At 43.0% G+C, this 21,679-nt stretch overlaps 1 protein-coding gene across 15 annotated transcripts in view; it reads left to right on the top strand.

The window, feature by feature from the left end:
• Positions 1-21,679, top strand: part of BEND7 (BEN domain containing 7) — a 94,013-nt gene that overhangs the window by 22,696 nt on the left and 49,638 nt on the right. For 12 of the 15 annotated variants that reach the window (XM_055092421.2, XM_034929980.3, XM_034929979.3 and 9 more), the window contains 3 exons: positions 6,241-6,582; positions 9,433-9,555; positions 13,445-13,710. In XM_055092421.2, the coding sequence (XP_054948396.1) occupies positions 6,241-6,582; positions 9,433-9,555; positions 13,445-13,710 (731 nt within the window). The remainder of the gene's footprint in view (positions 1-6,240; positions 6,583-9,432; positions 9,556-13,444; positions 13,711-21,679) is intronic. The other 3 variants (XM_055092422.2, XM_034929985.3, XM_055092424.2) reach the window with 1 other exon arrangement.

Raw genomic sequence — 21,679 nt, 5'->3', positions numbered from 1 at the left:
CTCAAAGGAAGGGAGAATGAATAATTTTCATGCGGGGCCAACAGGGAAGGCAGGATCCACAGGGAAGAGGCGGGTCTAGCTCTAGCAAGGAAGCAGAGCGCGCCATCTGCAACCGGGGGGCAGTTTACAAGTAGAGTTCCAGGGCACACGGTTAAAACAGGCAGGGGTCAGTGGGCTGGGAAAACCAGGACCATTGTTTGGAGCAAGAGGTCAATATAAAGAGATTCAGGTAAGAGATGTTGAGAGAGTTGGGGTACCTTTCAATTTGTACCCGATGATCTTTGTATCTCTGGAGCCTAGGAGGTGCTTGATAAATATTTGTCAAATAATTTATTTCTGATACGTTTTCATTCTTTACTGTTATTTGTTTACTATCTTAGTGTTGCGTTCTGGACTTCATTCTGTTTTTGATAAGCAGGGTTTTTTTAATTACTTAAGAAAGGTTTATGGAACGCCTGCTGTACATTAGCACTGGTACATTTGTAGGGCACAGACAGGGTGACTGTTACCAGGAGTTTTCCTAATAAGGAGGCATATAGATGGGCACACATGCAACTGCTCTGTTTTGGATGGAACTCTTTGAGTTTCCTTATTAACTTAACTGATAGCATTGTCCTCGGCAGCCACCAGAGGCCCGGACAAGTGCCAGCAAGAGATCCACAAGCACAGGTCCCTTTGGGGCAGGCTCCCAGTCAGGGGTCGGACTGTGGGCCTTTAATGACACAAGCACAGTGTGAGAGTTTAAGAAGTTTTAGTACTTACGGACCCCGGGGAGGGTAGCACACCCCTGGAGGCCACACACACGCAGGCCAGAGCGGGTGTCTGCCCCATGTGGCCTGGCAGGGGAGAGAAAGGAACCCATGGCCAGTACCTTTATTGGGTCCAGAGCGTTATCCACACAGGTTTCCTGTAGGGAGCTGTAATTCATGGGCTGAAAGCAAGCAGGCAGGGGTTGCAGGAGGTCACGCAGCGACTGAGAGGGAGTTACTGTGGCATATCTGCACAGTCCACGTGGGGTGCGAGGGCCAGCAGGCTGCATCTAGCTGTCCTATAGGGAGGTGGTCACCAGGCAGCAGTTGTATAAAGCAGATGTCTGGATCGACCACACTGAGGAACCGGGAGTGCAGCGAATAGAACTGGAAACTGTCAAGGGTGACAGAGCCTTGCTTCTGGAATGAAAAACTCCCACTTATATTTAAAATGGATGCCAAGGCAACACAAAATGATGAGCATTCGCTGCACTCTCTCTCTGTTTGTTTGTTACCATCTTTTATCGTGATTACCTGTGAATAATCGTGTTCCACGTAGTGGATCCTTCCCTCCTAGCCAAGTTAAGGGCAACCTTGTGTGGTGACTTCTGTGTTGCCCTCACATGTATCAGATCCTGCAAGACTATGTGTCATAAATTCTTTGCGTAAAGGAACGTGATCTAGTAGAGTCTTGAAATTTAGTGAGGGGGAGAATCCAGCATACAATCTTTTTAGATCTTGTCCAAGGAGTATAGTTACTAAACTCCAAAGGATTTCAGGCTGCCAGTAAGGTAGTCACGTGGCATGGATCCATTTTAGTAAGATTTCTTTGTGTTTGTTTTTCTGAAAAGGATTCAGCGTCTTGGAAAGAGATCAGGAAAAATGCACAGGTTTCCTTATAGCATCCTGTCTCGCTAGAGAGCTCGTTGCTCCAAAGAGCTTCCTTTTCCTGGTATCTATACCTGGAGAAGTCATTGACTAATGATAACTGGAAATACCAGTAGAAGTCAGTGAATGCTTCCAATCTCAATCTCCTGTATACTTTTCACCAATTTTTTTTTTTATCAAAGAACTTGGATTCCACTATGATAGAAGAAGCCTGTCTTCCGAAAAGGACTTCTAGAGCCACAAAGTGCTTGGTTAACACCTTGGTGATGGTGAAAATCCTGTGCCCCTCCTGGACTACCATGTGCCCCTCCCCGGGTTAGGGTTCAGACTCTTGCTTTAGGATTTAGGAAACCAGAGAATATTCAGTGGCTTGGCTAGTATCCAGTAGCAGGTGGGCGTAGTTAGGAGGCGAGACCAGGTGTGGGTGTAATAGCCCAGCCTGTCCTGTCCCACACTAACACTGCACCACACTCAACGAGCTTCTACGGCTCAGCCTGCTCATCTGCTCCCAGCACCCACTGTCCCCAGATTATTTAGGTTGACTCAGCTTCTTTGTCATTGTCACTTGGAGTCTTCAGGCCTCGTTTCTGATCCTCTGCCCCATCTGTCCCAAATGTGCAAGGAAACCTCTTTCTTCCTGTCTGCCAAAGCCTGTCACTCATCATTCCCTGCTGTGGAGTAGAGCCCCAGGACTCCCTCCTCCTAGGCAGCAGCTGCAGGGGTGACCTGCTCAGCTGCTTCTGCTGCTTTGGGTGAAGAGAGTGTGACTCAGTAAACCCCAGAGACCATTCCTGAACGTCCCGTCATCTCCCCTAAGAAACTTTCCACACTCTGCCCTTCTTCAACCTTCCCTGCCGACTCTCAGCTCACCTCTCAGCTCTCCTCTCAGCACAGACTTCTGCAGTTACTGCAGTTTTCTGTGTTCCATCCTTTTAGTTGTTGTTTGTTTGTTTGTTTGTTTGTTTTTTGAGATGGAGTCTCACCCTGTTGCCCAGGCTGGAGTGCAGTGGCACAACCTTGGCTCACTGCAACCTCCGCCTCCCGGGTTCAAGTGATTCTCCTGCCTCAGCCTCCGAGTAGCTGGAACTACAGGCGCGCGCTGCCACGCCCAGCTAACTTTTGTGTTTTTAGTAGAGACAGGCTTTCACCCTGTTGGCCAGGCTGGTCTCAAATTCCAGATCTCGGGTGATCCACCCACCTCAGCCTCCCAAAGTGCTGGGATTACAGGTGTGAGCCACTGTGCCATCCTTTAAAGGATGTGTTCCATCCTTTAAAACATGCCACAGTGAGCTGGGCCGTGAGCTTACTTCCTCTGAGGAGGGACCTGCTTCTGGCCTTCTGCCCTCTTCCTTTCAGCACTGTTTCTTCCTCCTCAGTCCCCCGACGTCCTGATTTTTTGTGTATTTGTTTCGTTTTGTTTTGCCTTTGGGAGACATGTTTCTGCACACGGCAGGCGCAGCCCACCGCCAGAACCCCTCACACCTGCCACCTTCCTCCCTCATTGCCACCTGCAGCTTAGGATGCTGGTTGTCAAAATGAAAATACAAAGTTATGCAAAACTCAGGTTGTATTTTCAGCCATGTACTTTTCATAGGCATAAGTTCTGGAACTCTGAAACTGAGGTCATGACAAAGCAGATTTGCCCTCAGAAGGTTCCAGAATCCTTGTGACGCCTTCCTGTTCCTAATGGTAGCACTGTATCTATCCTAGCATTATATCTACAGAGCAGAGGCAGGACCTTTGGCAGGAGACACATCCCTTCTCCTGTGGTGTGTCAGTTAGCGTGGAGAAGCAAGCTGGCATGGACTTGAGAGCCGGGGTGGGTATCTGCCCCATGTGGCCTGGCTATGGCTGCTCTGTTCAGGGAGCCTGGGGTCAGGGGTGGCGGCCACCAACCTGTGCCAGAGAAGGCTAGTCTCTGCATGGACTTCAGTGCAGGCGTACCCGGCCTGATGGGGAGGGCTGTGGGTGGAAACCACACAGAAAAGATGCCTCCTCTTGCTTGAATTGTGGTGTTAACTAGCCGGGAACGTATGTGTCTGGTTGCTGAAATTAATACCGCATTTGCCTGTGGGCTTATCTTTCAGGATTCCTCTGGGGCCTCTTCCAGACACACCCTGTTCCGTAGCCTCTCGAGAAAGTAGTAAATTTTGCTGACTCTGCGTTATTGAAATCTCGCTTGGTCGTTCATTCTCATAAAATCTGGAATATGATTTATTGTTTATATATTGTAATCTTCACAGGGTTTTGAAGTAGAAATAGTTTTATCTCAAATTAGAATATTTCTCCTCTCAAGCATATGCCAACAACACATAGCAATATTGTAAATTTGGAAATCTGTGTTATTTCCGTGTTCACTCATGTTCAATTAGACAGAATTAATATATTCTGTAATGTTTTTAGTATCATTTTTAAAAACTAAAGATATTTACTTCAAAATAGTGAACAGTAAATTCAAAATAAACTTCCTTATTTAGTAACATAACACATATATTAATAAGCTAAATATCTAACTGGAAAGCACAAAACGGCTAGGTTATTGTGCAGTTACCAGTTCTACAGAGAAACCTGGCTTATCCTAAGTGCAATCATTATATTGATCCATATATATATATATACACATATCCTTATATATACATATATTGATCATTATAATTGATCCTAAGTGCAATCATTATATTGAATGTGCTGTGTTTATTTGTAGGAGCTGTATTTTTCTTAACAGATGCTGTCTGTTAGCCTCTTCTTTATCTTACAGTTTAAATTTCAAGCATTTATTAGAGTAACTGCATGAATGTTTACACACACATACCCTGGCCTAAGATTTTTTTTTTTTTTTGAGACAGGGTCTGCCACTATCACCCAGGCTGAAGTGCAGTGGCACAATCTCGGCTCGCTGCAACCTCTGCCTCCGGGGCTCAAGCAGTCCCTCCACCTCAGCCTCCAAGTAGCTGGGACCACAGGCACACACCACCATGCTGGGCTAACTTTTGTACTTTTTGTAGAGACGGGGTTTCTCCATATTGCCCAGGCTGGTCGCAAACTCCTGAGCTCAAATGACCCTCCCATCTCAGCCTCCCGAAGAGCTGGGATTACACGTGTGAGCCACCATGCCCAACAGTGGCCTAAGATTTTATCTTTTGGGTTTGAGAAAAAAAAATTCATTTCTCTTCATCTTTATGAAGATACTGGCTGATGCACAGTTTAAGAAGATAGTGTGTTTGAAATAGCTCCTAACAGATATCAGCATCCTCTGATATTATTATTGATAGAAAATATTTTCTTTTTCTTTTTCTTTTTTTTTTTTTGAGATGGAGTTTCACTCTTGTTGCCTAGGCTGGAATGCAATGGTGCCATCTTGGCTCACCACAACTTCTACCTCCTGGGTGAGCCGGGTTCTCCTGGCTCAGCCTTGTGAGTAGCTGGGATTACAGGCATGTGCCACCACGCCTGGCTAATTTTGTATTTTCAGTAGAGACAGGGTTTCTCCATGTTGGTCAGGCTGGTCTCGAACTCCCGACCTCAGGTGATCTACCCGCCTCGGCCTCCCAAAGTGCTGGGATTACAGGCGTGAGCCACTGTGCCCGGCCAAAAAGATTTTCTATCTGTACAATATTACAGACATCTTTAATATTTATTAAGTACTCCCAGTGCAGTATAGAAGTTCTTTCATTTTAAAAAAAATGTCCTGAGACGGGAGAAAAATCTTAAAAAAAGAAGTCAGTGTAGGTGAGGTGGGATTTCAAAGTGGCCTGTGACCTTTCGCACACAGTTACGCTGCAGGGGAGGTGGCAGTGCGTTTGGCATGGGAGGAGGGCACGGTGGGGAGGTTGCACTTCCGCCCTTCCAGTGCTGGTACCGCCAGTGACCTCGAGTGGCAGGGACCCCTCGGTCATCACCAGGCTGATGTGATGGGAGTCAGGGTGCCAGAAAGACAAAACCCCCTCGCTTGCCATGCTGCCACACTCGGCGCCTCTCTGTCTCCTCGGCCGTCCTCTCTGAAGGTGATGTCTCCAGCGGCAGCGTGTCATCCTGGAGGACATTGTGTCAGCAGTGAAGCCCTGCATCCCTGCCAGTCATCCTGGAGGACATTGTGTCAGTAGTGAAGCCCTGCGTCCCTGCCAGTCCAGGCTTTCTTCCTTGTCCTTGCCCCGCCTGGTGAAGCTGACAGACAGTGAGCAGAGCACTTTAGTGACCTGCCCATTCCTCACGGGTGGCTGTGGCCCATCAGAGCAGAGGGGTTCCGCGGTCCAGTTCTATCCTTGACCTTCTGTCTCAGCCTGTTTCCTCATCACCTACTCATTCAGAAAATGCTTCCAAAGAGGGAATGTCATGTTTGTTCCTGATGACACACTCTCAAGAAACCTCTTTCATCATAAGCGACTTGCAGAAAGAGGTTAAAATGAGAGGCACCAGGAATAGGATGGGTTTTTTCAGACCGTAGTCAGTTTTCCTGCCTTTGTGTTTTACAGATTAAGTTCATAGAGTCAGTCATCTTTCCCATTTCCAAAGAAGGGTTGTTTTTCTTTCTCTTCTTTTTGGTTAGTGAACTGTTTTCTCTTTCACTAATTTAGAGTGCTAACTTTGGCCCTGTTTCCATTAGGAGATGAAAGCATGGAAATAAAAAAGCAAATTACAGGGATGAGAAGATTGCTGAACGACAGCACTGGGCGGATCTATCAGCGAGTTGGCAAAGAAGGAGAGAAACTAAAAGAAGAGCCCCAGGACCTGGATTTAGTCTGGCCTCCACGTTTGAACTCCTCTGCTGAGGCCCCGCAAAGCCTCCACCCGTCTTCACGTGGTGTGTGGAATGAGCTGCCGCCCCAGAGTGGACAGTTCTCAGGGCAGTATGGCACCCGTTCTAGAACCTTCCAAAGCCAGCCCCACCCTACCACGAGCTCCAATGGTATGGTTGTCAGCAAACATTCAGAAGGCTCTCATGGGGGTTTGTACTGTTCTGTTTTATTTCTAAATATTCAGTGTGTTGAGTTCAATTTATTAAACCCTCCCGTAATTACCTGCCTTTGCTGAGTTACTTTAAAAGACAGGGAGACACAAAGGAAAGAGTTGAAGACTATTAAAAAACAGAATTGAGAATTAGGAAAGACAGGGGGTTCTATGTTATAAGTGAAGATTTCCTGGTAGAGATTTTAGCCCTTTAAGAAGTTAAAGCGATCATTTTGTGCCCATGTATGGATATTATTGTCACACAAAAAACCTGAACATTAGGGCAGAAAGAGCTCCCCATTGTCTTTAAAAGAAGCTTCCTGGTCCTATGGTGTGTTAATAACATATCCTCTTGGTTACTCCTTCACCTTACTCATTATCCGAAGAGTCCCAGATAAAGGCGGGGGCGGACAGGGGTGGGGGGCTGATAACCCAGCATCCCACATCAGTACTGAACCCAGTGATCCATATTTTGTAACATGCTTCATTAGCAATGGAAAGTATTCCTTTAAAGTAAAATTTTCTTAATTTAAGTTTCCTAATTGTTAAGAAAAGAATCAAATGACAGTTTTTTTTCAAAGCTTAAGGAGAAAAACCTGATGCTTTTTGTGGTCATATTAGTTTTCTATCCGGCCACACTGGATGCTATAATATTTGTTCTGTAAACTCTGTAGAGATGTGCAGATCTATAGTTTTCACAAAGAGAACAAGAAAAAGGTAAGAAAGCATTTTCAGTTTCCTTAAGAAGTTAAGGATTTTTTTCCATTCATTTTCATTTCACAATATCCTTCAAGAAAAAGAGAACTGTTTTGACTTTTTTTAAAAACACAATTTGTGGTTCAGAGGCATGAAAAGCCATCCTGAGACATTGATGAGACAGCGAAGGACCCCAGAAATGTATGGGTGTCTTCTCTGCCTCTCAGTAGTACATAAGCCAGTATCAAAGTTCCAATGCTGGCATGCCTCCAGGTTAGAGGGACACAGCTCTTTAAAGACTCCTCCATAAAAATAAAAAGTCAGTTTTCTTTAAAATTAGAAAATGATTTATAACAAGCTGAAAAGGGTTGGTTTTGTCTTCTAAAAATGATAAAAGATGGTACTTAGAATAGTGACTAGAAATATTCTTTAAGACCTTTCTAACTCTACTACCATGGAAGAGACAATAAGAGAAATAAAATACCCTTAGGTATGTATGAAGTTAATAAACCCCACATCAGTAAGTTTTGGGTGAACAGTGTTCTATTTCCCAGTATACAGTAGGGACAGTGGATTTACTTTGAAAAGTATGAAGTTAGTAAAAGTTACAAACATAAATTCCCCCATATCAGTTTGAAAATAGATATTTTATGTTTTCAATAGAAATATGGCTAGGCGTGGTGGGTCACGCCTGTAGTCCTAACGCTTTGGGAGGCCGAGATGAGTGGATTGCTTGAGGCCAGGAGTTCGAGACCAGCCTGGCCAACATGGCGAAACCCCATCACTACTAAAAAATACAAAAATTAGCCGGGCGTGGTAGCGCATGCATGTAGTCCCAGCTACTTGGGGGGCTGAGGCATGAGAAGCGCTTGAGCCTGGGAGGCAGGGGTTGCAGTGAACCAAGATCATACCAGTGCACTCCAGCCTGTGCGGCAGAGCGAGACCCTGTCTCAAAAAAAAAAAAAAAAAAAAAAAAGAAATATATTACATATAACTGTGACTACTTTGGTATTTCATTGGGATTATTTATAATCTTAAAGTTGTAACATTACAATCTTGCTACAATTTTGAATGTAAATAATTGTACCACTACAATCACTAAGTTATCCTGAAGTATTTCATGGTTTTGCTCTGGTGAATTTTTCTATAGTATTCCCAAATAATGCATATTACAGGATTTAAGGTATATAAAGTATAATAAAACATATAATTGGAACAAAACCATGGAACTTACCTTGCTGGCCTGTGAGCCAATGTGAGCGCTGGAAGTCTCTCAACTGCTCCATTTTATGGTGGTCAGGTGAACAGGTGCTGGAGGGAACCCACTGTAAGAGCAATGTCCAAATGTCCCATTTTATTCTAAGGACAATAGAAGATACTTGCTTACCTATGAGAGAAACAGAATAAGATAGGTTCACCAAGGAAAAGGCATTAAATTTAAACAGTGCAAAAGAGGCTGTGGCAAGGGAAAGATAAGCCATGGGAATGGAGAAAAGAGGTAGAGAGATTTTCTTTGTGAAGTTGAAGAAAAGCCAGCCAGCCCACCAATACCCTCGAACGCATCCAGTTCCAATATATCCTCCCGTCCCTGCTCCTCTGTGCTTCCCCACCCCAAACGCCACACCCAGAGAGTATTCTACAAGTTTTCATGTGCGCACAGTTCTTTGTTTTTGAAATAATGTGCTTAATATCAAAACTATTTTCAATAGAACTCATATAATTTTTAATATGAACTCTTAAACACAGCTACCAAATTTTTTTTGCAAGGCTGTCCTCAGGGCTCCTTTTTTGTGTGAACTAGCGTGAGTGTGTTTCGAGTGAGTTTTTGAGGTGGTGTTATTTGAGATGAACAGCTCTGACAATAGGGAGGCCTGCTGTGCCCACTCATTGTGTGTGTGTGTGCATGCGGGCTCCCGCACCGCGCCACAGCACGCACCTTACAGTATGGAAGCCTGGATAATTAGATAAAGTCAGACCCCCAGATTTAGGTTGTGATAATTAGTGGGTACGTTTTCCTTAGGCACAGCTTCATCATAATTGCACATGCTTCAAAATCCTGCCAAGATACTTTCTTTTTTCTCTCCACCTCTTTATGATTTTTTTTTTTTTTTTGGTTTGTTTGGAGTATGTCATTCTTTTCTTTCATGCTCAGGAGAACTTCCAGTGGTGAATTCATCAGCTGGATCAAACTGCTGTACTTGTAACTGCCAGTCAACGTTGCAGGCCATTCTACAAGAACTCAAGACCATGAGGAAATTAATGCAAATTCAAGCAGGTACAAGGATCAGGCCTCGGAATGAGTCCTTTGATTTTTAATGCATATCTGACATCTTCCGTTGTAATGTTCATTGTGCTTTTATTAAAGCCTTCTTCTCACCTTGCTGTCTTGCTGTGCCTTTTGAAGTATCTGTTTTTTCAGCTTTCTCTACAATCCATTTTTCCTTTAGCGAATCAAACATATTTTGTCTTGCTACTGATACAGCTCATATAATTATGTGTATGTACTCGATAGACTTCATTCCATGATCTCCTAGTACTTCACAAATGTCAGTTAATTAAATTTCGGAACAACTGTGTATGGAGGGGTCCTTTAGGAAGCATGGGCTTCAGTGTTCAAGCACTAAGCAGATAAGAAATGTGGAGCCCCAGGCTATGCTTTGTGGCTTTTCTCTCTCCTATTCAGGATGCGGAAGCTCAGAGATCCGCCGTGTTCTGTCGTCTTTGTTTATGTGACTCCTTTTTGTTTTCACTGCCATCAGGCAAGTTGAGGGACGGAAGAGCAGTGGATTTGTAATTTGGGATTGGATGCCAATTTCTGCTTTTGGAGCTGTGTGGCGCATCTGAGCTTCCTATTTCACGTCTGTAAATGGAGAATTCATATCTAACTCACAGGGCTGTTGTCAAAATAGAATGATGTAGTAGCTGTCAATGAACTTTATAAGGCATGGTACAAGCCTAAGCTGTTTCATTAGTGTGGTCTTAAAGTCCATGAAGCGTTCTATAAAAGTCTGGAAGTCTACGTCTTCATTATAGCAGCTGTATTTTCTGATCTTCACAATTGAGGGAAAACAGAATTGTTTTTGTCACAGGTACAAGAAATAAATCATTGTATTAAGTTTTCCCTCTTGTCAAGGGACATCACCACTTGATCTAAGCCATGTCGTGACTGGCTTTCCTGCCCTTTCATCAGGATGGTAGTCCGGAAGGTCGTCACTCAGAAGCTGTTCAGGATGCCACTTAGTGAATTCTAGTATAATTGTAATATTCAGTGATGTGGTTTTGATATAAAAAGCTTAATTAATACTTAGATATATCAGTCACCCAAGATCACATTAAAGTAATGTGAGCTACTTTCTGAAAAACAGCATCTTTTTATTTGAGACGGAGTTTCACTCTTGTTGCCCAGGCTGGAGTGCAATGGCACGATCTCGGCTCACCGAAACCTCTGCCTCCCAGGTTCAAGCGATTCTCCTGCCTCAGCCTCCCTAGTAGCTGGGATTACAGGCATGTGCCACCACGCCTGGCTAATTTTTGTATTTTTAGTAGACATGGGGTTTCTCCATGTTGGTCAGGCTGGTCTCAAACTCCCGACCTCAGGTGATCTGCCTGCCTCAGCCTCCCAAAGTGCTGGGATTACAGGCGTGAGCCACCGCGCCGGGCTAAACAGCATCTTTTTAAGCACTGAATTTGGTTTTACCCCAAGGAAGTATTTTGCTCAGGTCAGTAAGCATTGGACTCACCTTGTTCCACTACGATAATCTGTGTTCTTATTAACCTGGAGGAGGTTAACATCTCCTAAATAAGGAGCTCAGAAAGAAAGGTTACTTTATGATGTTCGGATTCTTTTCTCCGAGGAGGAATTTGTTAGCACTTAAGAAAATATGCATATGAAATTGTAATGATTTGTTTTGTCACTTAAGCTCCTTACTACTGAAATGGCAAACTACAAATTGCAACCATTTAAATCCTTGACGGAAGCCTTTTTAGAATCTATTAAGTAAATGCCACTTTGTCGCTATGTTTTCTTTTCTGAACCTTTGCAGATTAGGGAGGTAAACGATTCCAAAGCTGTAGGATGGCACAAAGGATAAACTGAATAAATTACTCTCCTTTAATTTTCTTAAACTTAAAAATTTGTGTCATGTGGGTAGATTTACTTAAGGTTTAATGCCTGAAGACTTAGATTTAAATTACATTTAGAAAGTTTCACCTTTCTTTTAAGAAGACAGGGAATAAGACCTAGAGGTAAGATCTGGATGCCAGAGACTTGGGCTGTGTCTAGATTTGCAAAAGGAGAAGAAAAACTCAGATAGTCCCCGTGTTCCTTAAACCAAAACATTTTCATTTCTAATTTAGAATCATGAGGCTTAGCAAGGCCTGGGGCCTAGACCATCGTGATCATTATTCGAGGTCCCTTTGACTCTGAGGGTGCAGACCCAGCCTTGAGGGGGAATGCAGAGAGAGCAAAGAGAAGTTCCCAGCTCTGGCTGCACAGCAGAATCACTGGAAGAGCTTTCAGACAATGCTGATTCCCAGGCAGCATGCCTGGAGGTGTCAGGTCACTTCGTCTGGCGTGGGGCTGAGGCATTTCAGTTTTTTTGTTTGTTTGTTTTTGTTTTTGTTTTGAGACATAGTCTCACTCTGTCGCCAGGCTGGAGTGCAGTGGCGTAATCTCGGCTCACTGCAACCTCCGCCTCCTGGGTTCAAGTGATTCTCCTGCCTCAGCCTCTCAAGTAGCTGGGACTACAGGTGCCCACCACCATGCCCAGCTAATTTTTGTATTTTTAGTAGAGACGGGGTTTCACCATGTTGGCCAGGATGGTCTCGATCTCTTGACCTCGTGATCCGCCCACCTCGGCCTCCCAAAGTGCTGGGATTACAGGGGTGAGCCACCATGCCTGGCCCGGCATCTCAGTTTTTTTAAACTCAAGTGATTCTAATGTACAACCAAGGTCGAGAACCATTGAGCTAGACTAATTACTGGTTTAAAAACTTCTGTGCTCTTATGTAGTGCAATTAGTTTGCTTCTAATATTTATGAATTGCTTTTGAATTTGGAGACAAAAATATCAGGATCAAAGTGTAAATATTCTTTATTTTCAGACTGATAAGAGGTAAGAGGAGGTGATTCATGTTTATATGCCTTTAAAGACCTTTAGTTTTCACTTGTCTTATAGGTTCATTTCTGTTGAAAAGCAGGGACATCCTATAGTCATATTTAGGAAGCTATATTAATACTTGAGGATTTAAACAATGATGCCATGTTTTCCAATTACACTTTCCAAGAGAGTATTTTTAAATGGCTAGCAAACATTACTTCTCAGAGTGCACCTGTGAGAACTGTAACTTACCATCCTGGATTTCTTTAAGTATAGAATCAGGTTGAATACTTGGTTCCTGTACTGTGCTTTTCATGTTTGGAACTGTTTCTAGATTTCACTGATTTGCTTGACTTGTACAGAATGATATTGCTCCTCCAGTTATGTGAAACCGAGGTCTAGAGAAGTAGCCTGGTCTGAGGCCATGTAGCAGGGTGCTCTGGAGGTGGTTGATGTGTGGAGAATATTTGTTTGGTGAGGAAGGATTCACTGGTCCTAATTAAGTAACTAACAGGCTTTTCCCACATGCTTACTGGTCCCTAATATAGAATCATCCCAGACGGCTTCTTTTGATCAGTCTTGCCCAAATGATCATCACTGTCTCATCTTTATCAGTTTTGGCACCTGTAGATTATTAGGAACGGATCAGTCTAACCCCAAATGTAATCCTGAAACAGGATTACAAGGAAGCACAGCCGTCTCTATCTAAATTTAAATTCCGAAGTTCTCATTTATTTAAAAACATCCTATGATTTATAAAGCCATGCTCAGGTGTTTTCTCACAGCTCATGATCCTTTCCCTGCATTGAACCCAACAGCAGTATGCTGTCACGATTCACCTGCAGTAACGCTTTCTCCTGAGTATTTTTCTGCCTTTAGGACTTGAAAGTGCTTCAGGGCCTGCGTTTGGTAACCTTTAGGTCCAGTGGGAGATTTATTTAGTGTGCTTCATCCTGGAGTTTTCCTCGTTTCGGTTTCAGTTTGTAGATCACATGGATAGACCGGAGATAAGTTTTCCTAAGTCAGACACACGTGCCTGTACCATATTTTTGTTTATTATTCGCAGTTGGAACTCAAAACAGACAACAACCCCCAATTTCCCTTATATGCTCCCAGCGAACTGCTGTCTCACGAAAGAGAAATAAAAAGAAAAAAGTGCCCCCAAAGACTGTGGAACCTCTTACTGTGAAACAGAAGCCCAGTGGGTCAGAGATGGAGAAAAAGTCGGTGGTGGCCTCTGAGCTATCTGCTCTCCAGGCAGCCGAGCACACCTCCCCGGAGGAGAGCCGCGTTCTAGGATTCGGCATTGTTCTGGAATCACCTTCCTCAGATGTAAGTTGCCATTTTCTGGCTGCTGACTCTAATGCTATGTAACTTTTGGGAATTTTATAGTATTTATAGATTTCCCTTTTGACAACTAGAGAAACTTGCAGACTATATGTGGGAAAGAAGAAAAGAAGACTGGTAATAATTTTCTTGTCTGGAGTTTTCTTTTCTGAAAATGTGATGCCTTATTTATTTAGACAGGTTTCCAGTCTTTGTCTCCGAAAAGGAGGGTGATGGCGTAAATAATCTGCTCACTAATTTCTTTTGCATTTTTAATTTTGCAGTGACAATTTTCAATTTCCTTAGTGTAGAGACCTAAAAGAATATAATTAAATCCTTTGTAGATGGGCATAAATGAACAGGACCATACAGATAAGGTCACACCTTTCTGGAAACACAAACTAATAATAAAAAAGGAGCAGTCATGCTAATTCTATTTTATAGATGCAAGCCACACTGCTAATTAGGTGGCAGCGCCATGCCATTTACTCCATGTAATGATAGGTTAACGCTCTGCAAAGGTTTTTCTATTTTAATATCATAGCCAGAATGTTGCCGCAGTCCAGAATGTTGGATGACATCTGAGATAACCATCTGACTTGCTATTTTACATTCATAGGACCATAAACGAATGTGTTTAATAGTGCACTATATTTGCAATTGCATTTCTATTTACAATGTCTTTCTCTAAGTATGTTTGTGTTGTGAACCTTAACTTGTTGGGAGAGTTCTTAAAATAAACAAGAATGGGGGATCTGTTCTTATCAGATTGCATAGGACGAGAATCCTGCTGCGAACTCCCGCAGGCCTGTATAGGATTGGAGGTTGGCCATACCTTTTAAACTTTAAGTAGGAAACAAATTGCTTTTTAAAAAAGTTTTTAAAATTTTGAAAGAAATTGTGGGAAGACAGTTTGCTAGGGTATATCCACATTGGGTTTTTAACAAAGGGAGGGGACAAAAATCATCATCTTGTGACTTTTTTAGATTGGAAAGTTGTTGGAACTTTTACCTAATTCTCGGTGTTAAAGGTTCTTTTTTTTTTTTTTGAAATCTATAAACACTTGCTACAATTGTTAAGAAGTTCATCTAGTCTAAAAATTTAATTTTAAAACATCATTAATGATGATAACGTTCTATGCTGGACCAGTCAGCTCATGCAATGATATCATATTGCTATTGCAACTAGGGCCCTGAGTCAAACCCCAGGTAGATCACATATTCGGAAACAGAGGTAAATTATTCCTCAACACAAAGTACATTCGGTCCTTAAATCTTCTAAGCATTTTTTTTTTTTTTTTTTTTTTTTTAGACAGAGTCTCGCTGTGTCGCCCAGGCTAGAGTGTAGTGGCATGATCTCCACTCACTGCAACCTCCGCCTCTTGGGTTCAAGCAATTCTCCTGCCTCAGCCTCCTGAGTAGCTGGGACTGCAGGTACTTGCCACCACCCCCGGCTAATGAAAACTCAGTTAGCTGTTGATTGTCTTGGAAGAATAACATGCTTCTAAAGAAAAGTGAGGCCAGGCATGGTGGCTTACCCCTGTAATCCCAGCACTTTGGGAGGCCAAGGTGGGCAGATCAACTGAGGTCAAGAGTTTGTGACCAGCCTGGCCAACATGGGAAAACCCGTTCTCTAGTAAAAATACAAAAATTAGCTGGATGTGGTGGCACATGCCTATAGTCCTAACTACTCGGGAGGCTGAGGCATAAGAATCACTTGAACCCAGGAGGCAGAGGTTGCAGTGAGCCGAGATTACACCACTGCACTCCAACCTGGGTGACAGAGGGAGATTCCGTCTCAAAAAAAAAACAAAAACAAAAAAACAAAATCATAGGATTGGGCAAGTGGCCCAGTGTTGCTAGAACAGCTGTCTGGCCGGCATTGGTAAAAGTAGGGTGGGGTGAGAGAGTGAAAGTCCAGGTGAGGCCTTCAGCCTTTATCTGTGGGCAGGAGGGAGCCATTGCAAGTTTCCAGTAAAGGAAGAATTGTGCCTGAATCTTAGAACCGTAGCTAGAACAGCATGTGGCTGACAGAAAGATAGAGATAGCCGGAGGAAGATGCATGCAGCCTGCCAGGCAGGAGATCAGGAGGGCTAGACAGGAGCAGTGAGCCTGGAGAGGAGAGCATGGAGAGACATTCAGGAGGGACATGGGGACTGAGTGGGAAGTGAGCCCTGGATTCCCATCTGGGAAACTTGCTGGGTTACAGCTGCAGCTGAGACTTCAACTGAGACGCGGAGAGCAAAAGCAGTGCAGGCTTTCAGCTCTGGATGGGAAGGAAAAGTGAATTTCATATCCTCAACACGTTTGCTAGACACCTCGAGCACAGGAGAAAGATTAGCACTGGAAACGATGAAAAGTGACACTGGAAACCCGTGCTTTATCGCTTTTGTAAATATAAAAAACTTACAGTGTATAGAGTTCCCTTTTTGCGTTGTGACTCGTAGTGTCACCCAAATGCCAATGTATATACCCATGGCACAAACACAAACATAAGGGCCCACAAGGGGCTGTCAATCATGGCAGATCAGCCACTGTCTTCAAACTGATAACAATAGTCCCTACTCAGATGCAGAAAAACACTAAGCTCTAATCAGAACCAACCAAAATGTCAAAAATGGCAGAGTGTTGTGAGCATCAAATGAGATAGAGTATATGGGAAAATCCTGTAGCAGTGCCTGGCACATAAAAGGTACTCAGTAAATGTTATTTGTTTAATCTGCGAAGGAGGAAACATCTGCATTTGCATTAAGCACAATATACAAAATAAACTTAGGAAACATTAAGTTTAGGACTTAGCTTTAAGGAGAGCCCCCTCCTCAATTTCACTGCAGTTTACTTGTTTTTTCCTGTTCCTCCTCTCTGTACCCACCTACTCCCCTTCAAGGCTCTACTGTGATTTGAACGATCCTCCTGGATAGAACTTCTATACTGTTTGGTAAATATACAAACAGTATATTTTGTAAATAGTTTGTAAATATACAAACAGGATACATGTTAATGCATCCTTCCACCCCAGCTTCTCAAGAGCAGAGACTGTGATTAATAATAATAATAATAATAATAATAGTAATAGTATTCATGCGCCATCTTTGAGGTATTCTTCTTATCCGCTTTCTATGGGCAGCTTGCACAAGTTCACACAGCCAAGAAAAGTGGAGTGTGTCCTGCAACCCAGGTCTGTCATCTGCCCTTGTCCACTGCGCAAAGGACTTGCGGGTGCCCATTCTAGCCCAATGCCTGTGCGTGGCGAACACTCAGTCACTGTGGAGGGGATGATTATCATATGAAAGAACTGAAAGTTTCAGCTGTGGCAGTTGTTTCTGTTTACTTGGAAGTTTCTTGGGGAGAACTTCATGGGTCAGGGAGCAGGCTCTTAGGTCAGGCTGCCTGGGTTAGACTCTCAGCTGTGTGACCCTGAGCAATGAACCTGACCCCTCCCCACTCCATTTCTCTCTGTAGAATGGGGATAGCAAGTGCTTCCCTCCTGGGATTGGCCCATTGGAGGAATTAGATGAAGTCATCCCTGTGGAGCACTTAGAACAAGGCCTGGCCCATTTTAAGCACTCAATAAATATTAGTTCTTTTTTTAACCTTAGCATTCTTACCTCAGTGTCTTTATGGGAATAAATATTTTAAAATAAAACTTATCTATATCTATCAGTAAAAAAATACACGTGAACAAATAGTGTTTTTAGAAAGGGAATAGCCTGGAATATTTCTCTTTTGGGCAGGATTATTTGACCCTTTTAAAAGTAGCACATTAAATAAAATTCAAACCTCAACTATACACAGAAGCAGACACCCAAAACTAAATTTCAGATCTAAATACAGTATTTAGGCCAGGCGCGGTGGCTCACGCCTGTAATCCCAGCACTTTGGGAGGCCAAGGCGGGCGGATCAGGAGGTCAGGAGATTGAGACAGTCCTGGCCAACATGGTGAAACCCCGTCTCTACTGAAAATAAAAAAAAATAGCTAGGCGCAGTGGCACATGCCTGTAATCCCAGCTACTTGGGAGGCTGAGGCAGGAGAATCGCTTGAACCCGGGAGTCGAAGATTGCAGTGAGCTGAGATTGCACCGCTGCACTCCAGCCTGGCGACAGAGCAAGACTCCATCTCAAAAAAAAAGAAAAAAAGAAAATACAGTATTTAATTCTTTCTTCATGAGTTCACAACCCAATACTCTACCAATACTGAGAGAAGACAGTTGTTAATTTCTTATGGTCGCTGTTTTTCAAGATTATATATATTGATTTGTGTTTTTCAGGGCAGATATACATGGCCTAAGTTTGTTTTGTTGTTGTTGCTTTTCGTTTCTTGTTTTTCAGCTTGGTGAAACAATCAGATTAGTTTTTAACAATATTTTAAAATAATTTTTAATAATAGGAAATGTTTTTCTATCTGTTGTAGTTACTATAAATAGTCTCCAGTAATACTAGATTATGCCAGTTTAAAAGTTTTCAGAAGATAAATTGTGGATATTCATCAGAATATCTGTATTGGAAATCTGCTTGCTTGCTTTTTTTTTTTTTTTTTTTTTGTAATTGAGACAGAGTCTCACTCTGTCGTCCAGGCTGGAGTGCAGTGGCATGATCTCGGCTCACCTCCAGGGTTCAAGCAATTCTCCTGCCTCAGCTTCCTGAGTAGCTGGGACTATGGGTGCCTGCCACCATGCCCAACTAATTTTTGTGTTTTTAGTAGAGACAGGGTTTCACCAGGTTGGCCAGGCTGGTCTCGATCTCCTGGCCTCAAGTGATCCATCCGCCTCGTCCTCGCAAAGTGCTGAGATTACAGGTGTGAGCCACCATGCCCAGCCTTGAAATCTGTTTTCTTAACATCTTAGCCCAATAGATAAAGTGATCCACTGGGATCAAGTAAAGAAAACCAAGCAAATGATTTTTTAAATTTACTCATTGACACATTGAAATTGAGGCCATTGGCCAGGCGCGGTGGCTCACGCCTGTAATCCTAGCACTTTGGGAGGCTGAGGCGAGTAGATCAGCTGAGATCAGGAGTTCGAGACCAGCATGATCAACATGGAGAAACTCCATCTCTACTAAAAATATAAAATTAGCCGGGCATGGTGGCACATGCCTGTAATCCCAGCTACTCGGGAGGCTGAGACAGGAGAATCGCTTGAACCTGGGAGGCAGAGGTTGCGGTGAGCCAAAATCGCACCATTGTACTCCAGCCTGGGCAACAGAGCAAGACTCCGTCTCAAAAAACAAAAAAAAAAAAAAGAAGAGAAATTGAGGCCGTGTATGCCTGAGAGTGTAAGTTCCAGCACAGGCTGCAGGAGTTCAGATCTTTGCTTCATCGTGTATTAGCTGGATAATCTTAAACAAGTTACTTCACTTCTCTGAGCCATGGTTTTTGCATCTGCAAACTGGGGATAATAATAGTAGCCATTTCATAGGGTGAAAATCAAATTAGAAAAAATCTGTATGATATGTGTTAGCCTAGGGCATGGAATATAGTAAATAGCAAATAAATGTTAATTATATTGCTGTTTTCCAGGGCATACTGAAGTGTGTGAAATAGTCCCTGCCCTTGAAGGAGCACATGAAGGAAAATTCACAAACAGTAATTATAATAGCGTAGGACATCAGCTGTGGTGCAGGCAGTCAGGTCACCTGGGAGCCTGGATAGTCTCTCAGAGTGGACATCTTGGAGGAGCCATTTCAGTGGCCTTAGGAGAGAAGCTAAATTGCAGTGGTTAGACTCTTACATATTGTACATTTTGGCTCAAATATCTTTAGCATAAATCAAGCCCTAGTCTTCAGAGTCATTAATTTATTACCTGAAGAAGGAAAAAGCTAAAAGCATCTCTAAAAGACAGGAATGTCTCATTATGCAAGTACATGGAGAAAATTTCAAGGGACCAAATTGTATTCTCTTCTAAAATTAAATGCTTAGCTCTACCAAAATATTGTCAACTAAAAATGTCTATAAAGAATTGGCTGTTGGATGACTTCTTTTCATTTTTATCCCATTCAACATTCACTATAGGCTATCGTGTAAACTGCACCTACTTTTAGATAGGACTTTTGGCGGAGCATTTTTTGCTTAATGAAAAGAGGGCAGCCTCCTTCCACTATGAGCCTTGACGTAGGACACGAGCATGCTTCTGCCCCATCCACACTGCGACTCAGGCCCGCTGTGTCCCCAGGCCACATCTGTTCTGAGCTGCTCAACAGGAACAGCCATGCTGGTGAGCATCTAGTCCCACATGCTCTTGTGGCTACCCTCCTCATGGGCTATGTTCTCAGCATAGCACTTAATAAATGACAGGCTGCACATGTTGGCTCCCGCCTATAATCCCAGCACTTTGGGAGGCCAAGGCAGGAGGATTGCTTGAGGCCAAGAGTTGAAACCAGTCTGGGCAACAAAGCGAGACCCCCCTCTCTACAAAATACATAAATACATACATTTTAAAAATTTGCTGGGCAGGGTAGCACATGCCTGTAATCTCAGCATTTTGGCAGGCTGAGGAGGGAGGATCACTGAAGGCCAGGAATTCAAGACCAGCATGGACAACATAGTGAGACTGTGTCTCTACGAAAAAATTTTTATTTAAATTAACTGGCCACACACTTGTAGCCCAAGCTACTCAGGAGGTTGAGGTGAGAGGATCACTTGAACCCAGGAGTTGGAGGCTGCAGTGAGCTGTGATCCCACCACTGTACCCCAGTTTGGGCACCAGGTTGAGATCCTGTCTCTAAAAAATAAAAATAAAATTTAAAAATAGAAAATAAATGATAATAGTGATTCTTGCTATGTCCACCTGGGGCAGACCTGAGTTACAGGAACATTTAGTTTTTATCAGACAGAAGCATATCACATTTATGAACAAAATTAAATCAATTATGGGGGAAGTTTGTGTTTTAAAATTTCTTTTCTTAAACTGAAGCACATTTTCCTCAAAATACATCTAATATACTACGAAATAAACACAAGAACAAAAGATCATTGTATATAGTGGTATGGACATAGACTAAATTCACATCCTTTAAGCACTCTTATGAATCCTGTTATAGGCTTTTCAGCCCCCAATCAGTTAGTCTTGTTCAGCAGGATCCTGCCTCTTCATCTGTAGTTTTCTTTCAGCTTTTGGTCCTGAGCCAGCCTGAGACTGACCAGCCAGCCCAGCCCCCCAAATCCCCACCAGCATATGACCTCGTCCAAACAGCCCTGTGCACGTGCCTGCAAAGGTGACCCTATATAATACACAGAATCTGTACACTATTAATCTGCCATTGAAAATCTGGGGTTAATGCCCAGTATGATTATTTGTGCACTTCTTTTAACCAGTGACCACATGTAGCTTTTTATGTATCTTACTGTAATTTACTTATTAATACCTTACTAATACCTTATATAAAATAGCCTATGATAGAAATAGTCCCTCGGTGGTTAACTAGCATGATCTCCTAAAAATTGTCTTACTTTGTATTTTTTCGATTATACAGGGGAGTCGCGTGATGTGCTTATGGGGACTTGGGAGCGTAACGGGGCAGAGGGGTGGGGAAGGAGCATCTTCATTTACCTAGTTAGGAGATTCCCCAGCCAAACTAGATCTTAACCCCAGCTACTTCTAAGCAAAGGGAGACCACAGTTGAAATGCAAAGAAACAAATTTGTGAAAGTCCACAGGCCTGGATCCAGGACATTTTCAAGAGTGTTGGTGACTGTGTATGCAGTGTATGCAATGTTTGCCTCCAGAACTTCACCCAGTGTGAGATGAATAAGGAAGAGTCAGCATTTGATACATTGTTGTACTAAGTGGCCAAGGTGCCTAAAATAGGCAGGACATAGATGAAAATCCAAATTTATAGTAGGAATTCAGACTCCCAACTCTTAAAATGATGACTCTAAGTGTCTTAAATCCCGCCCCAACTTTAGATTGTTATTTTGAACTGTTCGTTTAGACATCATCATTTTAAAATCATATTCAGTAATCACTAAAATCTGTAAAT

This window comes from Pan paniscus, chromosome 8, assembly GCF_029289425.2.
Source record: "Pan paniscus chromosome 8, NHGRI_mPanPan1-v2.0_pri, whole genome shotgun sequence".
Taxonomy (NCBI): domain Eukaryota; kingdom Metazoa; phylum Chordata; class Mammalia; order Primates; family Hominidae; genus Pan; species Pan paniscus.
The sequence above is the reverse complement of the archived record's forward strand: the minus strand, read 5'-3'. Positions and strand labels throughout refer to the sequence as shown.